Genomic DNA, 16,267 nt, shown 5'->3' on the forward strand with positions numbered 1-16,267 from the left:
ATTTACGCTATTTGTGTTTATTATAAATATTGTAGAGGATAAAATTCTCTACAACTTTTGTTTCAAATATGTTTTTGTACCTCAAACCGTTTCTGAGATAGAGGGCGGTGAGCGCGCAGTCTTTCCTTTAAGTCTTTCAAATTGTACAATATCATTCAAGTTCAACCTGTAGTCTCGGTCAAAAACTTTTTGACTTTTGACCTCCGTTATCAGTCGCGCACACGCTATCATATATAGGTTTTGAGACATGTTTTAGAATGTTAAAATAAAGGTTTATACGAGTTTACAGCCGGTTATCTTGAATTCCGAGATTCCTACCGTATTTCGACTAAGATGATTGGACTAATACTATTTTTTAAGTTTACTTTCGTGGAATCGTAACCGTATTCGAAATTATTTTGTATTATTTGAAATTTGTGTTGTGTAGTGTTGTTACTTTATTGGGAAATTCAAGAAATTACATTATGATTGTACAGGGTTCCTCATCAAAGAAATAAGCAGGCGTTGTTCTTTGGTATCATTAGAAATGATACTAAAGAACAACGGCACATATTAATATCCATAACAAGGCAACAGTTACAGCGTAGGTACTCAAAAAACATGTAATGTAAAATGTACAAAAGTTAAGCTTATTATTAACGCTTCAATATACTTGTTTTAAAGTTTGTAAAAAATATAAACTTCAGTAAACTTGAATTTCAATTCAAGTTTTCATCTGATTGCTCAGAACAATACAAAATATCAATGTTTTAACGGCTTTTAACTGAACATCTGACAAGGAAACAAATAAAAGACAGAGAAGAAGAGCTGTAGAAATGTAAGGAGGCCCCTCAATTACGTAAGGTTTGTTCTTACAGCTATAAGAAACATATTTCCAACAGATAATCATGCGCAATAGGGTAAAACGCGTTCGCACAGAAATTTTTGATTGGTTTCCAACCAACAGTACGCTGTTCGCACAGAAAATGCTGATTGTTAGCTGACAGTCAGACCTGTTCGCGGATCTTTTGCAAGTAAAGTGTCCGGCGCATGCGTATTGCGACCCGACGTCATTAATTGGTAACCTTAACCTACAAAACGTGTGTTGTTTTTGTTTAGTGTTTTTTTCTTCAAAAAATAAAGGAAAAGAAATGAGCGATTTTGAATCTCCCTAAGAATCTGAGGCATCCGAATTTTCGAATACAGACACAGACCTAGAAGGGCTGATGGAGGAACGGGTCAGGCAATCAAAATTACAAAACATTAAAACATTAAAAAGAACAAAACCAAAAACATTAAAAGATGTCTTTGGTTAATTCCCTGTTCATTTTCTTCTTTATTCGGTATTACGTAGGAGTTCAAATTAGTGGTATTATTAGATCAAAAAAGAAAAGTAGGGGATTCGCTGTTCGCACAGACAGTTTGAAATCGACAAGAAACTGCCTTATTTGAGACCTGCGCATTAACACCGGTTTGGAAGAAGTCACAAACATGTTGGGAACACGCTGTGAGAACAAACCTATAGACGCGAATCGCGAATTGCGAAAAGCGATTCGCCAAAAAATATTCGCAAAATTTGGACCTATTTCATACAGTCGCGAATTTTTAGGGACATTTCATTTTTGCTCCACTGAAAGTTACTAAAAAAATCATAACCTGAGATAACTTAATTTGTCTTTATTCGTGTTTACGATCTTTATTTTATATTTTATAGCAAACAATATGAGTTTAAATTTGTTTAATGATTATGAATATTGATTACGATTGTGGGATTGGAACAGAAGGTGCAAAATTGCCATTTACTTATTGTTAAAACGTAGAATAGAACGGGTTTATAGGTCATTTGGGACATGTGAAATATTTAAATTTCATAAGCAACAAAGTGCTTATCGCAATTTAATTCAAGAAATGAGGACAAATTTTTTCAGAATTTTCACAGATTGTCTGTACAGGAGTTTGATAACTTGGTTGAAAAATTGTCACCATATATCAAAAACATACACGAGAACCCATTTAACCTGGAGAAATGCTTTCAGTTACTTTGTACTTTGGTATTTTGTGGCAGCGTCGTCAAAATAATCGATAACCGGATCACAACACCATTCTGCGCAAACGCGAACCTTAAAATCGCGCGAATATTCGCAAAAAGTTGAAAACACTTTAACTTTCCCGCCCCCCAAATTTTAAATCTTGCGAATCGCCAAAATCTTAAAATTTCTGACAGCGCTGCATGATCATTAAATAACATTAAACACATTTAACATAAACTGTTAAAATTAATAAGAGAAATGGCTAAAGGAACTTAAAGTCCAGAAAAAATCAGTGATCTGCTGACACACTCTTAATGCGCATGTCAGTCCCTATGATTCTTGCTTTCAGGCTGGTATCGAAATTACGGTCCCGGAATCGATTCACTAACGGTGACAAGTCTTGTTGGAACGCAAAAGTTATCGTTCACTAAACGATTCTCTCGTGGTTGGAACGCTTTTTCTCCACTGCGCAGAAGCGTTACCGTACCGAGTACGGTTCTTTCCGTCGTTGGAACAAAGCTATTATTAGATCAAAAAAGAAAAGTAGGGGATTCGCTGTTCGCACAGACAGTTTGAAATCGACAAGAAACTGCCTTATTTGAGACCTGCGCATTAACACCGGTTTGGAAGAAGTCACAAACATGTTGGGAACACGCTGTGAGAACAAACCTGTAGGCTCTCACGTACTCTCACGTAACCAGCGCGTTGATTTCGCGCGATGAAACTTATCATTTTTTACTCAGCCCTGGCTGAGTATTGGCTACACTGGCAAGTATTTAAACGATTCTGTGGTTGCATTATCAAATGTCAAATCTCTGTATCAGCTGTTTGAAGTCTTTGAACTTGTCTACATATTATTTTTTCAATTTCAATATTTTTCTACGATCTGGAAGGTTTTACAGTTATATACGATTTTATGAAGATTCTACAGTAACGACTCGTTTGCCAAGATTGTAAAAAAAGTAGCCGTTATAACAAAAACGTATCATTTAATCGGTAAGAACCATAGTGGAGTTATTACTTTATTTTTTTATTATAAACAACCACTTCCTAATTATTTAGGTGTTAAATAACTATTAAATTTATTTATTTACTATTTACCTTATGTAATTATTACAGTAAAATCTGGACACAGTTTTTTGGGCGCGTTTTAGATCAAGTGAAAACTATGAAAATTTTGATAAGATTAAGGCCATAAGGGTAAATATTATGTGTCCGTTTCACTTTAGGGTTGTCAAAATTAACAAATTTTCTATAAAATCAAGTGGATATTCTGCCTTTTTAGTCAGGAAAATGCGATTTTTTGTAAAATAAGAGAGAAAAATTTTCTAACCATGAAAATATTTTTGCGCTTTTTCATAACTTAGGGTTAAAAGATAAATTCTTTCTAAGTTAATTCTTTTTTTTTAATTAAAAAAAGAGATATGAACATTAAACCAAAGCAATCAAATTTGTAATAAAAAAAAAGAAATACAAAAAAAAACAACCTATTGAGAGTGTAACCAACGCAATCAAATTTGGTGTCCCTAACGCGCAATTTTAGTAGTATTAACTTTGGTTTGCCGTTGTTAGTTTCATTTCCCTATTAGTTTTTATTATCCCCGTTAGTTTCCATTTTCCTATTTACTTCTATAATACCTAAAATAAACTGTTTTTAAGTTATTTAAGATTTAGTTTTAAAGGGTATATCTTTTCTTTTTTAACCAGTAGCTCATAGATAAAAGAAAATAATCTACTATTAAGATAGATATGAAACTCTTAATAGAAGATTATTTTCTTTTATCTATGTATGAAACTTAATAGTAAAATTTTGGGTCAAAGCGCCCCTCCGTGTTTTTAGTGGAGACTACGTTTAACCCAGCGCCTTCGCCTTTTCTGCTGTAAATGTGTTTTTATGTTTATATTTGAATTCAAAGGATTTATTTTTAAAGTTACACTGATATATTATTAATAAAACATAAGAATATATATATATATATATATATATATATATATATATATATATATATATATATATATTACAATTTATTTTGTTATTTATTTTAGAGTTTCATGTAAATGATCGTAAGTCGACTGGCTGTCTAATGAATAGACAGACATTTATAGATTTTAAAGCGAACGAAAAAAAAATCAAACAACGAATACATACCATATATTTTTCTTTTATCTAAGATACATACCTTATCGTCTTTTGGAAACACGTACATTTTTGCAGTTTTGTTAGTTTCTTTGCAAGATGCAACACAACACGAAAACACCATTTTTACAGTTTTAATAAATAATAAAACTATTTCTGACTATGATATTTAAAATTTAGATAGATAGAAAATTAAAAAACAAACGAGTATTTGCTAACGCAGGCACAAATTCTTTAAAAATCAAAATTTTTCCTGCGAAAATCAGGCTTTTTTCACTGAAAAGGTATTTTTTGATTTATCAGCAATCACTGTGAAGTTGACAATATACAGGGTGTTTTCGAATTAGTCTAAAAAAATTATGGTGTGATTCCTCATGTGTTCTTAAAACAATTTTTATATAACCATTAGGTCTAAAGTTTTTCTTTCTGTTTCTGTTTTTCCTTTCTGATCTACAGGGTGTTAAAAATTAAAAAAATCGATTTTGTTGCTTAACATAAATGGTACACCACTGCTTTTTTAAAGAAAACATATTTTTTTCTTGACTGGCCATCCTTTTTCAACAAAATTGATCTTTTGAGTTTTTCTTGTTCATCAAACGGTTGTTGAGAAAAAAATAAATATACTTATTAAGAGCCCGCATTAATTCGTTTTCTAAGGATTTTTTATTTTTTAGATTAATTAGGAAACACCCTGTATATGCATCATATCACAGGCAACTAAATAAACTAGTAACCTCTAAAAATTATTTTTCCTACCACTAGCGACATACCGTGTTTTTAGTGTGTACTAAATTATTTTATCCATAGATAAATGAAACAAGTTTAGATTGGAAAGTGCCCATAAGGACAATGTAAACACTATTTGGCGCTATCCTTTTATACAGGTACAGACGAAAAGTTATTAGATTTCAAATCAGTTAGTAATCGGAAGCAAAATAAATGCAAAGAATAAAGAAAAAAACTATTTAAGATATTTAAATTCAACTATTCGAGAACACTACTTTTTTTAAAACAGATACGTCTACAAGAAACCGTTATTTTTAACAGAACGTCAACGGTTTCTTGTAGACGTATCTGTTTTAAAAAAAAGTAAAGTGTTCTCGAATAGTTGAATTTAAATATTTTAAATAGTTTTTTTCTTTATTCTTTGTATTTTTTTTTGCTTCCGGCGACGGAAAGAGGTAAACTTTCCGAAACGTTAAGCATTTTTTTCTTTGTTAGGCAAATTTTTATTACTGTAAACAAAACTTCTGACAAGCAGTGTCCGTTTAGGTTTAACGCAGAAGTGTTTACAAAAAATAACTATTTTATTTTTTAGATTTTTCTTGCAGTTTAGTGGCGAAATACCCATAAAGGATTTTTTTGGAGAAAACTATGTTGTATTGTTCAATAAACAGTGTTGTTAAGTAACTGTGATTTTTAATTACGTATTATTATTATTATTTATAGACACCTATATACCAAAAACAAATTCCAAGTACGTAGGAGAATTCAGAGCTCGAAAAAAATTATTGAACCAAAAATCGCCAGCCAAAACAGCAGCTCAACGAGTATTCGAGTTGGGAAAAAACTTTGAGAAATGCCACGATTATAGCGGACATCGACGAGTTCCTCTGGACCACAAGTCACAGATACTCCACATCCGAATACCAGCAGAGGCGATGGTAATACTTTATAAATTATCTTTCTCAAACAAGTAGTATTCAATAATAGATATAAACAATGTTGTTAAATAACAATTACACAAAACTGTGATTTTGAATTTCATATTATTATTATTTATAGACACTAATATGCCAAAAACAAATGCCGAGTACGTACGAGAATTCAGAGCTCGAAAAAAATTATTGAAACAAAAATCGCCAGCCAAAACAGCAGCTCAACGCAATCGAGAATATTAAGCTCGAAAAAAAGCTTTAAGAAATGCCGTGACTCTAGGAAACAATGAAATACCATCGACAAGTTCCTCTGGACTACTGGTCACAGACACTCTACATCCGAGTACCAGCAGAGGCGAGGGTAATATTTTGTACAATTATCCTTCTCAAACAAGTAGTATTCAATAATAGATATAAACAATGTTGTTAAATGACAATTACACAATACTGTGATTTTTAATTTCGTATTATTATTATTTGTAGGCACCGATATGCCAAAAACAACTGCCGAGCGCGTACGAGAATACAGAGCTCGAAAAAAATTATTGAAACAAAAAAGGCCAGCCAAAACAGCAGCTCAATGCAGTCGAGAATATCGAGCTCGTAAAAAAGCTTTGCGAATTGCCGCGACTATAGGAGACAATGAAATACTATCGACGAGTTCTTTTGCGGTACAGGTTACAGATACTCCACATCTGAAACAAAAAATGCCAGCCAAAACAGCGGCTCAAAGCTGTCGAGAATATCGAGCTCGTAAAAAAGCTTTGAAAATCGCGACTATAGGTGACAATGAAATACTATCGACGAGTTCTTCTGGACTACAGGTCACAGACACTCCACATCCCAGTACCAGCAGAGGCGAGGGTAATATTTTGTATAATTATTTATCATTCTCAAACAAGTAGTATCAATAATAGATATAAACAATGTTGTTACATGACAATTACACAATGCCGTGATTTTTAATTTCGTATTATTATTATTATTTTGTAGGCGCCGATATGCCAAAAACAAATGCCGACTACGTACGAGAATACAGAGCTCGAATAAAATTATTGAAACAAAAATTGCCAGCCAAAACAGCAGCTCAACGCAATCGAGAATATCGAGCCCGTAAAAAAGCTTTGACAATTGCCGCGACTATAGGAGACAATGAAATACCATCGACGAGTACATCTGGACTACAGGTCACAGACACTCCACATCCCAGTACCAGCAGAGGCAATGGTAGTATTTTGTATAATTATCTTTCTCAAGCAAGGGGCGAAGTACAAACAACAAGGCCTAGGAAATCATGTGCACAGCGGTGTCGTGAATATAGAGAGCGAAAGAAGGCGAGGCAAAATGCCGAAAATATTGTCTCTCCAGTCGCCAGTGTTTCGTCAAAGTACGAAACACAAGTGCAAGTGTTACAATCCGAAGTGATCGAAGTTGAGTGTGACTTTCCCGCCACTTCAGATGCCGAAAATATTGTCGCTCAAAGACCAGTAGTCTCTCCAGTCGCCAGTGTTTCGTCAAGGGCTACTGACATACAAATTGATTCTCTGCAAGTGTTAGAATCCAAAGTGATCGATGTTGATTGTGATGCTCCCGCCACTTCAGATGTCAGACGACAATCAATATCTACAGATATCCCAATTGATGTGGATGAGGAAAATGCGTACACTGTTTATTGTCGTAACTTGATTCAAACAAGAAATCCGCCTAAATCATGTGCACAGCGGAATCGTGAATACAGAGCGCGAAAGAAGGCGATGAAAGATGCCGCAAATTTTGTCGCTCAAAGACAAAGAGTTTCTCCAATCGCTAATGTTTCGTCAAATGCCACTGACATAGTAATTGATTCTCTGCAAGTGTTACAATCCGAAGTGATCGAAGTTAAGTGTGATTCTTCCGCCACTTCAGATGTGGATGAGCAAAATACGTACAGTGCGTATCGTATCTTAGTTCAACCAAGAAAGCCGACTAAATCCTGTGCACAGCGGAGTCGTGAATACAGAGCGAGAAAGAAGGCGATGAAAGATGCCGCAAATATTTTCGCTCAAAGACAAAAAGTTTCTCCAGTCGCCAAAGTTTCGTCAAATGCCACTGACATACAAATTGGTCCTGTGCAAGTTTTAAAATCGGAAGCGATGGAAGTAGAGTGTGATGCCACTTCAGATATCAGACGACAGTTAACATCTACAGATATCCCGATTGATGTGAACGAGCAAAATACGTACAGTGCTTATCGTCAAGCTCACCAGGAATTTATGAATAAATTTACAAAAAATCCTTTTGGAGACGTTTGCACGATATGTAATAGAGTGTGGTTTAAAGAAGATTTAAAACAACCAGTGGAAGCGCACCATGAAATTCTACACACAATTTTACCTGATACATCTGTGGAAAATATTTTAGCTTGCAATACATGTTTTTCTTCATTGAATAAGAAGAAAATTCCAGTCATGTCGGCATATAATGGATTCAAATTTCCTGACGTTCCGGATCACCTGCCACCGTTGGAAATATCAGAAAGATCGAAACTTTCGCCTCGCATTCCATTTATGCAGATCAGGAGATTGCGCCATGTTAATGGTCAGTACGGTATATGGGTGTTCCAGAAATAAGTGCAAGTATTTTAAGGGGCGGTAGATCTGGTCAAAAGAAACATATTTTCTCTTTACCATTTTTAAAGTAAATTAATCGCTAGTTATTTAACGCGTTATTTAACTTTAAAATTTTTTAAAAATAATTGTAACATTTTGAGAACCGCCGGCAAAAATCGACAATTTCCCGGATCTAAGCTTCTTTGCCGCCCACTGTTGCCACATCGACTAGAAACATTTAAAAACTACTTGGAAGATACATATCACCCAAAAGGTTTAGCAAAGGCGCGTTATTTTTTTTAAATGGGTGAAGTAAGCTCTTTCGGTCTTGGCTTCGAAGAAAACTCCGGAATGTTTTAAGTAGTTTGTAAAAGCAAGTTTTTAATATTTTTTGTTATATTTGTGTAAATTATTATGATGTGAAAAATAATATTTTGCAAGTGATAATTTTGTGATGTTCAGTTTAATAGATATGTGGGTGTATATGTTTGTTTATACATATTGTTAACTGGACGGTTACTTATTGAGGAACAAAATGGCAACACTGCCTACTCCCTGTAGCTAAGCTGCCGACTCGTCCCGTCACGTCTCTCGACGAGCGGGCCGAGGTTGCCATATTTCAACCATAAAGTTTTTGCCGCGAGTAATAAACAAATTAACAACCTGTATGTGTATATGCTGGATAAAAATACTGATAAATGTTCATCAAAAGAGCAAGCACTAACTAAATATTTAAAGGTTAAAACTGTTGATTGAAACGATTGAAAATGTTTCCTAATATGGCGCTGTAATAATTATTATGATTTATTTTTTCAGTTTACTGAACTGTAAAAAGAATTTAAAACATTGCGCCTTTCTCTATAATTAGTATAACAATATACACTAATATAAATAAAATTGATTTTTATATTTTTTTTGTGTAGAAACTTAAAATTACTATGAATTTATGAACATGCAGATGTGGGTAATGTAGGCGGTGACAATACTGCATTCTCTCCAAGATTCTATTCACCGGGGAATTTTCGGGGAATGAAAATTTTCGGTGGCTCTCAAAAGTTTTTCAACATTTTCCGAAATATGTCAAGAAAAAAAACCTCATAGGCGTATTTCTGGGATAAAACTATACTATCAGTTAAAATACTTGCACTTATTTCTGGCACACCCTGTATAGACAAATTATCAATGTGCCAGTTTGTGTAAACACAATGATAAAAAAACAGTGTGTGCACTATGTGCGTGTATTTGAAGTGAAACTTCTTACTAACAACTATTGGATTTGAAGGACATGTTTGAAAAAGTGACATAATGCTGTTTTATTATAAATATTATTTTCAGTTTATTTCTGTAATCTGTATATTTTCCGTTTCCTCAATAGCCTGCAAATTTTGTTCTTTTGATCCGTTGCCGTCGCATATTATTATTTATATCGGTCACAGTCTCGATCCCGGAATAAGTCTTAAGGAACTAGTTCTTTGAGAAACCGGGAACTAGTTCCTTTCATTCCGGGGTCTTAATAATTTATTGGAACTAGTTCGTTTACGAACTATACACCTCTACTGCGTACCAAACTCGCATGTAATCGTCTAATACTAAATTCTCTTCATATGACTCTTTTAAGACATAGTTATTTTAAAAATCTATTTTATATTATCATCATCATCATCATTTTTAGCTTATTCAACCATTTTCAATATTATTATTGTTTGCCTCCCTTAATACTCTCTTTAACTAAAAACTAAAAAAAAATCAAAAAAACCTTTCAGATTCCTCAGTAGGTAGAGTGGCAACAATTGGCTTATGTTAGCTAAAATAAGATAGGTATGTTTTTGACTGAATTGTGACTCAATTTGATTCTCACTTTTACGAAATTTGCATTAAAATATCAATATTTTTGATAAAAACATGGACTGCTCACAAATACACGTCGCGTCACTACGTATTTCTAAACCGTTACCACTTTTCGTTACAACTAGCTCGTGTGTCACGGCCGTCTCGCTAGCTCGTGTGTCACGAGTTTGAATTTTTACTCCCAGCGCACGTAAAGAAGTTTCACTTCAAAAATAACGTAGATAAAATAACTGCTTCTCTTATATACGTTATTTTTAACCAGTTTCGAGTTTAACATCGACCGATACAGCAGCGTTCTGAGTGTTCGCCGTAGCGCTCCGGAAAAACGCCGTTGCTTCCTCAGTCCGCCGTATCTCGACCTCCGCCCGTTATGTTCGCAACCGGTTAAAAAATAACGTATCTAAAATAACTGCTTATTTTCTATACGTTATTCTCCAAACCCTTGCGAGCCCAACAGCGACCATCGACCGATGCAACAGCGTTTGCCGTAACGCGTTCTCCACTCCGCTGTATCTCGAGCGCCGTCCGTTATCGATGGTTGTCGATATAACTGCAGTTTTTAATACTAGTTATTTTTGGCGATCCGAAGTGCCGACTTCGTATCACGTGTTGTCGATCTCTACGTGTCGTTATTTTATATCTGTTTTTTTAGAAGTAGCAACGGTTGCGTTATATTATTTCTAAATAACTTATAAAATAACAGCCCATCTCTACAACCCTGTATTTTTTACATTTTCTTTATTTTCATATATTTTTTTTCTTTTCAGGCGTTGAATCTCAGGACAGCGTTGAATCTGAGGATGACTCCTATCTAGCTAATGTGAACGATATAGGAACAGATAGTAATTTATATATATATAATTTTTTTTCATCATGCTTTCATATTTTCCTTCTCATTTTCAGCTGATCCGATTGCAGATGCACCACAATTAGTCAATGTGGGGGAAATACCATGTATAAGTAAGAGATTTTTTTTTGTATTTGTTTAATTTAAAATTACTTAAAGTATTGCAATTTTCTTTCTTATAATACAAGGTGGTCAAAAATTCACTGCCGAGGCGTTTTGTGAAATCTATCCTCACCCCTACATCAATTCTAATAGAAAAGCCTTGGAACTTTAACAACAATTTTTTTTTTCGTAAAAAGGTCTTTCTAATTTCTAACATTTACTAAATTTTTTGTCTGGTAACAAACGTTATCTCGCATAAAACATTTTTTTTGAAGCTGACATATAAAAAAATATTTCTTGTCACATCGATCCTTGAAATCGAGCGATAATATTCTAGTTAAAAAATGTTATGTCAATGTAACAAATCATATTTGATTAAGCTTCATAAATTGAAATTAATAGTTTTAGAATTTGTATCGAGGTAAATTAAGTGGATACAATTTACTTTAAACTTATTTTGGTTCCAAAAATATATAGTGTGTTCACGAAATATTGGAACACTCTATGTTATTTGTGATATACTATACATTATGATATTTCTATTTTTTTTTCTTATTTTTCAGAAACGGAAAAAGACGATCCAGATTTCGTGGATCCTGCGCAGTTTTCTGGTAAAGTATCAATTAGAAAAATATGAGTGTACTTAATCTAACGTTTTAGTTTCTTTTTTAAACTTATTTAAATTAACTTTTCAGATTTCAGTTTATATTAAGTGATTATAATTATAAAATTATTATATAGTGATTTCATTTTACTTTGTTCCACACTGACTAACTTTTATATTTTTGGAGATAAAATATCTGTTATAAAAACTAATTATAGTGTTTTTAATCAAGTTATACCTATCACTTATTACCAATGTCATAACCTGTCAAATGTCATAGATATTGGTATAAAGAATATTTTTTTTTTTAATGGAACAACCCTTTATACTAAAATGCACATTTCTTTCTGATTTCAAAAATATATCACACATGCTCTTTCTTGTTAAGACATTATTGTACTTTAACACAATTTATTACTAATATGTGTATTTTGTTAATTTTAGATTATCCACCAGTTCAGATTAAAGTAGAAGTACCTGAAGATGAGCTGTATGAACCTAAATATATACCTGATATTGATACTGAAGAATCTAAATTTGACCCATTATGCCTTGATGAGGTAAGTAAATGGTAAGTAATGAGGTAGATAAAGTGTTTTTTTAACCGGGTGCGTCTCAAAAGTGGCTCACTCCTATAACTTAACCACCTAAATAATTAAACTTAACCACCTTAAATAATAACCTAAAATATAAAAAAATAATATATTATAAATACATACTATATTATAAATAATTACATAAATTAGGATTGAGTGACGTATCCAACTCTTTTCGGCCACTTCCTGTTTTACCGGAAACGACTACAACTTTTAATTTTTACATGGTACCCTCTGTATTTTTTCACTTTATTCAATAGAAAATGGGACTCTGAATAGAATGACATATCATATGTGAACTTTTTACATTTTTTGCTTAAAACAAAATTGTATTTTAAATTTCAATCTAGAGGGCCATGGCTATATTAAAAACACTAATTTTTAATCAAGGAGCCTTGGAAAAATAGATTTGATCGTCTAATGTTTTTAGTGTCTTGTCCTGGCCGGTTAAAAGATACCCAAATCGTATTTTTAATAATATCTCAATTTTTTCAAATGGAACGAGGCGTTAGCATATTTGGAAAAAGCATTTTTTTATGAATAATTTGATACCACACACTTGGTATTTTGAGTCAAATTGTCTATGAATAGCGTTTTGCAATTTCAAGTAAACCATATTCGAAAATGTCAAAAGTTGACATATGACATGTCATTTCTATTCAGAATGTCATTTTCTATCGAATAAAGTAACAAAATACTGAGGGTGTCATTTGAAAATCAAAAGTTGTTGTGATTTCCGGTGAAACAGGAAGTGACTGAAAACAACTTAATACGTCAATCAATCCTAATTTATGTCATACACTAACATACCAAAGCTCATTTTTTTTTTCTGAGAAAAATAAGAAAGTTATAGGGGTGAGCCACTTTTGAGACCCACCGCGTATAACTACTAATATGTTACTTGTTTGTTAGTTCTTAGATTAAGCAGTTTTTCTTTAATTTCTTCTTTATTTGCGTTGTTCGTTACTACGGTATGTGTTTCTTCCATAGATGTATTTTTGGCTTTTATTCATGTCTCATAACATGAAAAAAAAACGGAAAATAGAAGTAGTGGTCTATCATCTTATTCTAATATTTTTTGTGTCAATTTTCCGAATTCATGGGGTATCTGGTAGATGCACTCTGTTGTTTGGCTATTTGTCTGATTTTTTATGATGGCTTTTTTATATGGAATCGTCAAGAGAAAGGAAAAACAACATCTTTAGACCACCAATGAGCAATGAGTCTGTATTACAACTCATGATGATTTTAATAGGGGAGACTTTGAATGTAACATTCGCTTTTCATACTAAGCAACTTTTTTAAGTAGCATTTTATGTATTTTGGTAAATTAGATCTCGTAATGTTCTTAGCTGTATCTGAAAAAGGGAAGAGTTTGCTAGAAATAAAATTTCTTAGAAACTTAAAGTGTTTTCCTTTATGTATCTAAAGTTTTGACACATAACTGTAATGATATCTTGATTTTAGAAAACTGATACTGCATTACTCCAAAAAAGGCCAGCTTCTGAGCAACCCAGTGGGGAAAATTGCCTATCGAAAAAATTTAAAACGACAGTCAAGGAGGAAGATTCAACAATCATTGAGGATGAAGCATATTTGTTGGGTCAATCTTGAACCAGAAAATATCGAGAATTACGACCTGGTCAGCAGTTGCTTGCGAAGAAAGCGATAGAGGAGATTTTATCTAAAGCAAAATGTGACGGACTACTCGAGAATTCAGTTATTATTAACGGAGGTTTAAGTTATTCTTGTGCAGGAACTTCTACAAATTCGTAGGCTTAAGTAGTGATATTTTTTTGGTATTAAGTATAAAAAGACAGCGTAATAGGTACAGCGTAGAATACGTTTAAGTTTATCAAACAAGAGAGGGAAAAGTTCAACAAAAGACAGCCAAAAAATGACAGAAAATGTAATCTATGTTTGTTTTGTTTTAAAATTATTAATTATTATTATATTAATATTTTTTCAATATTTCCAGATTTTGATTTATTTTATAAGCACAAAAAAATATAAAAATACTGCTCTAAGAGATAATTCAGTGACGGTTAGGTTAGGTTAAGTTGTTTCTGGGGTCTTTAGCCACTGGAAATAAATCTACAAAATAAAAAAGTTATTTTTTGTAAACACCACTGGGCGTTGAATCCAAACGGAAACCAGCTGGTCAGTGACTTTACTAGTAAAACAAATTTGCCTAACCAACACAAAATACTTAACTTTTCAGGAGGCATGTCTCCTACCGTCGCGCGTCGCCAGCAGCAAAAAACAAAGAAAAATAAACTAAAATATCTTAATACAACTATTCAAGAACACTTTCATTTTTTAGCAGATAACTATGTTACTGACACTGAGAGAACGCCAAAAAACTTAAACTTTCTGTATATGATTCTTTTGTTGGTTTTAAATATTTACTTATGTTGATATAATATGTTGTGGTGTTTTGATAAAAATAAGTAATCAAAGAAACGATAGTCCTACATTACTAACCTCTTGTATCTTATATTAGATTGGATTAAAAAAGCCTCTTTTATTTTTTTGTTTTGAGGTTATCTTTGTGTTTTTTTTTGCTTCTGGCGACGGGAGGAGATCACACCTCCTGAAATGTTAAGCATTTTTTCTCTGTTAGGCTAAAGCGTTAGTTAGGCTACGTTGGGACGTTGGTCCGACGGTGCTCTGATTGGTCATAGCGTTTTCGCGCCACTTTTCATCCGTAAATATTTTACTTCAGCTCGTCAACGGACTAGTGATGGGTTGTTATTTAACTATCTGTTATTTTATAACAATTATTTAGAAATAACATAACGCATCCGTTACTACTTCTAAAAAATAACAGATATAAAATAACGACACGTAGAGATCGGCCGCTCGTGAAACGAAAAACGAAGTCGGCGCTCTGCATCGCCCCGAAATTCTATGCTGCTCGAAGGAATTCCAAAAAACAACTAGTATGGATGGAAAACATGTTATTTCGTCAACCATCGATACAGGCGGCGAGACAACGGACAACGGAGTGGGGAATGCGCTACGACGAACGTAGCTGCTGCTTCGGTCGATCCCGTCGACGGTCGTATTGGGCTTACAACAGCTTAAAAATAATAGGATATAAAAGAAGCAGGTTTTTTAAAACAATTGCGGGCATAACGCCTGGCGGTCGAGATAACAGGAGTGGGAAAGGAAGGCTGCTGCATCGGTCGATTGTCGATGGAGGCTCGCAACGGATTGGAGAAGCAGTCATTTTAGATACGTTGTTTTTCAACCTATTACGAGCATAACATGGTGACGGTCGAAATAATCGGAGTGGGAAAGGAACGCTGCTGCATCGGTCGATTGTCGATGGAAGTTCGAAACAGGTTGGAGAATAACGCATCAGTTGTTTTAGATACATTGCTTTTCAACCTGTTACGAGCCTAACGGGCGGAGGTCGAGATATTATGGCGCTGTATGTTTCAGTACGTTATTAAGTTTCAATATTTAGGTATTTATTCTGAAAAATTTTCAGAATAATATTTTAAGATTTTTTAAAAATGTATACAGGGTGTTTTGAAAAATCTGGTCATTGATTAATCACGATCCTGCTTAAAGCCCTTGACGTAAAAAGCTGATTTTTGGAAAACGGATTGACTTTAGGGTGTAGAGGTTTGATAAGAAGGGATTTTTCGAAACTCGAATTCAAAGGGGGTGAAACCACCCTCAAATATTAGAATATTTGGAAAAACTCTTAAAAACGTATATTTTATTTCGTTGTTTTACATATTTTAAAATTTTTTAAAAATATATACAGGGTGTTTCATAAAATGTGACCATTGAGTAATCACGATTCTGCTTAAACTGCTTGACGTTTAAAGCTGATTTTTGGCAAACGGATTGACTGTGGGGTTGAG

General features: G+C 33.5%; 1 protein-coding gene across 4 annotated transcripts; it reads left to right on the plus strand.

Annotated features, from left to right (window-relative positions):
* The first annotated feature begins 398 nt into the window (after positions 1-398).
* On the plus strand, positions 399-15,118 carry LOC115885636. 4 transcript variants are annotated; one of them, XM_030904612.1, is made up of 10 exons: positions 399-583; positions 5,596-5,810; positions 5,932-6,165; positions 6,288-6,668; positions 6,798-8,381; positions 11,008-11,082; positions 11,144-11,200; positions 11,753-11,800; positions 12,238-12,353; positions 13,857-15,118. In XM_030904612.1, exons 4-10 carry the CDS (start codon positions 6,296-6,298, stop codon positions 14,001-14,003), a joined length of 2,400 nt encoding a protein of 799 aa, XP_030760472.1. In that variant the 5' UTR covers positions 399-583; positions 5,596-5,810; positions 5,932-6,165; positions 6,288-6,295; the 3' UTR covers positions 14,004-15,118. The 4 variants fall into 4 exon arrangements, with proteins under 4 accessions (XP_030760472.1, XP_030760489.1, XP_030760481.1 ...); XM_030904621.1 differs by lacking the exon at positions 399-583 and adding an exon at positions 2,707-3,005 and having other exon boundaries at positions 12,238-12,364; positions 13,857-13,967; XM_030904604.1 differs by lacking the exon at positions 399-583 and adding an exon at positions 2,708-3,005.
* The last annotated feature ends 1,149 nt before the right edge of the window (positions 15,119-16,267 follow it).

This window comes from Sitophilus oryzae, unplaced genomic scaffold (genome assembly GCF_002938485.1).
Source record: "Sitophilus oryzae breed Bouriz unplaced genomic scaffold, Soryzae_2.0 scaffold_111_pilon_pilon, whole genome shotgun sequence".
In the NCBI taxonomy this organism is placed as follows: domain Eukaryota; kingdom Metazoa; phylum Arthropoda; class Insecta; order Coleoptera; family Curculionidae; genus Sitophilus; species Sitophilus oryzae.

Bases quoted from the DNA above. Each gene is read 5' to 3' on its own strand.
- LOC115885636 (XM_030904612.1), top strand. From the start codon at position 6,296: ATGCCAAAAACAACTGCCGAGCGCGTACGAGAATACAGAGCTCGAAAA. The intron at 6,669-6,797 runs GTAATATTTTGT...ATTATTTTGTAG, and splicing joins CAGTACCAGCAGAGGCGAGG to GCGCCGATATGCCAAAAACA. The intron at 11,083-11,143 runs GTAATTTATATA...TCTCATTTTCAG, and splicing joins GAACGATATAGGAACAGATA to CTGATCCGATTGCAGATGCA.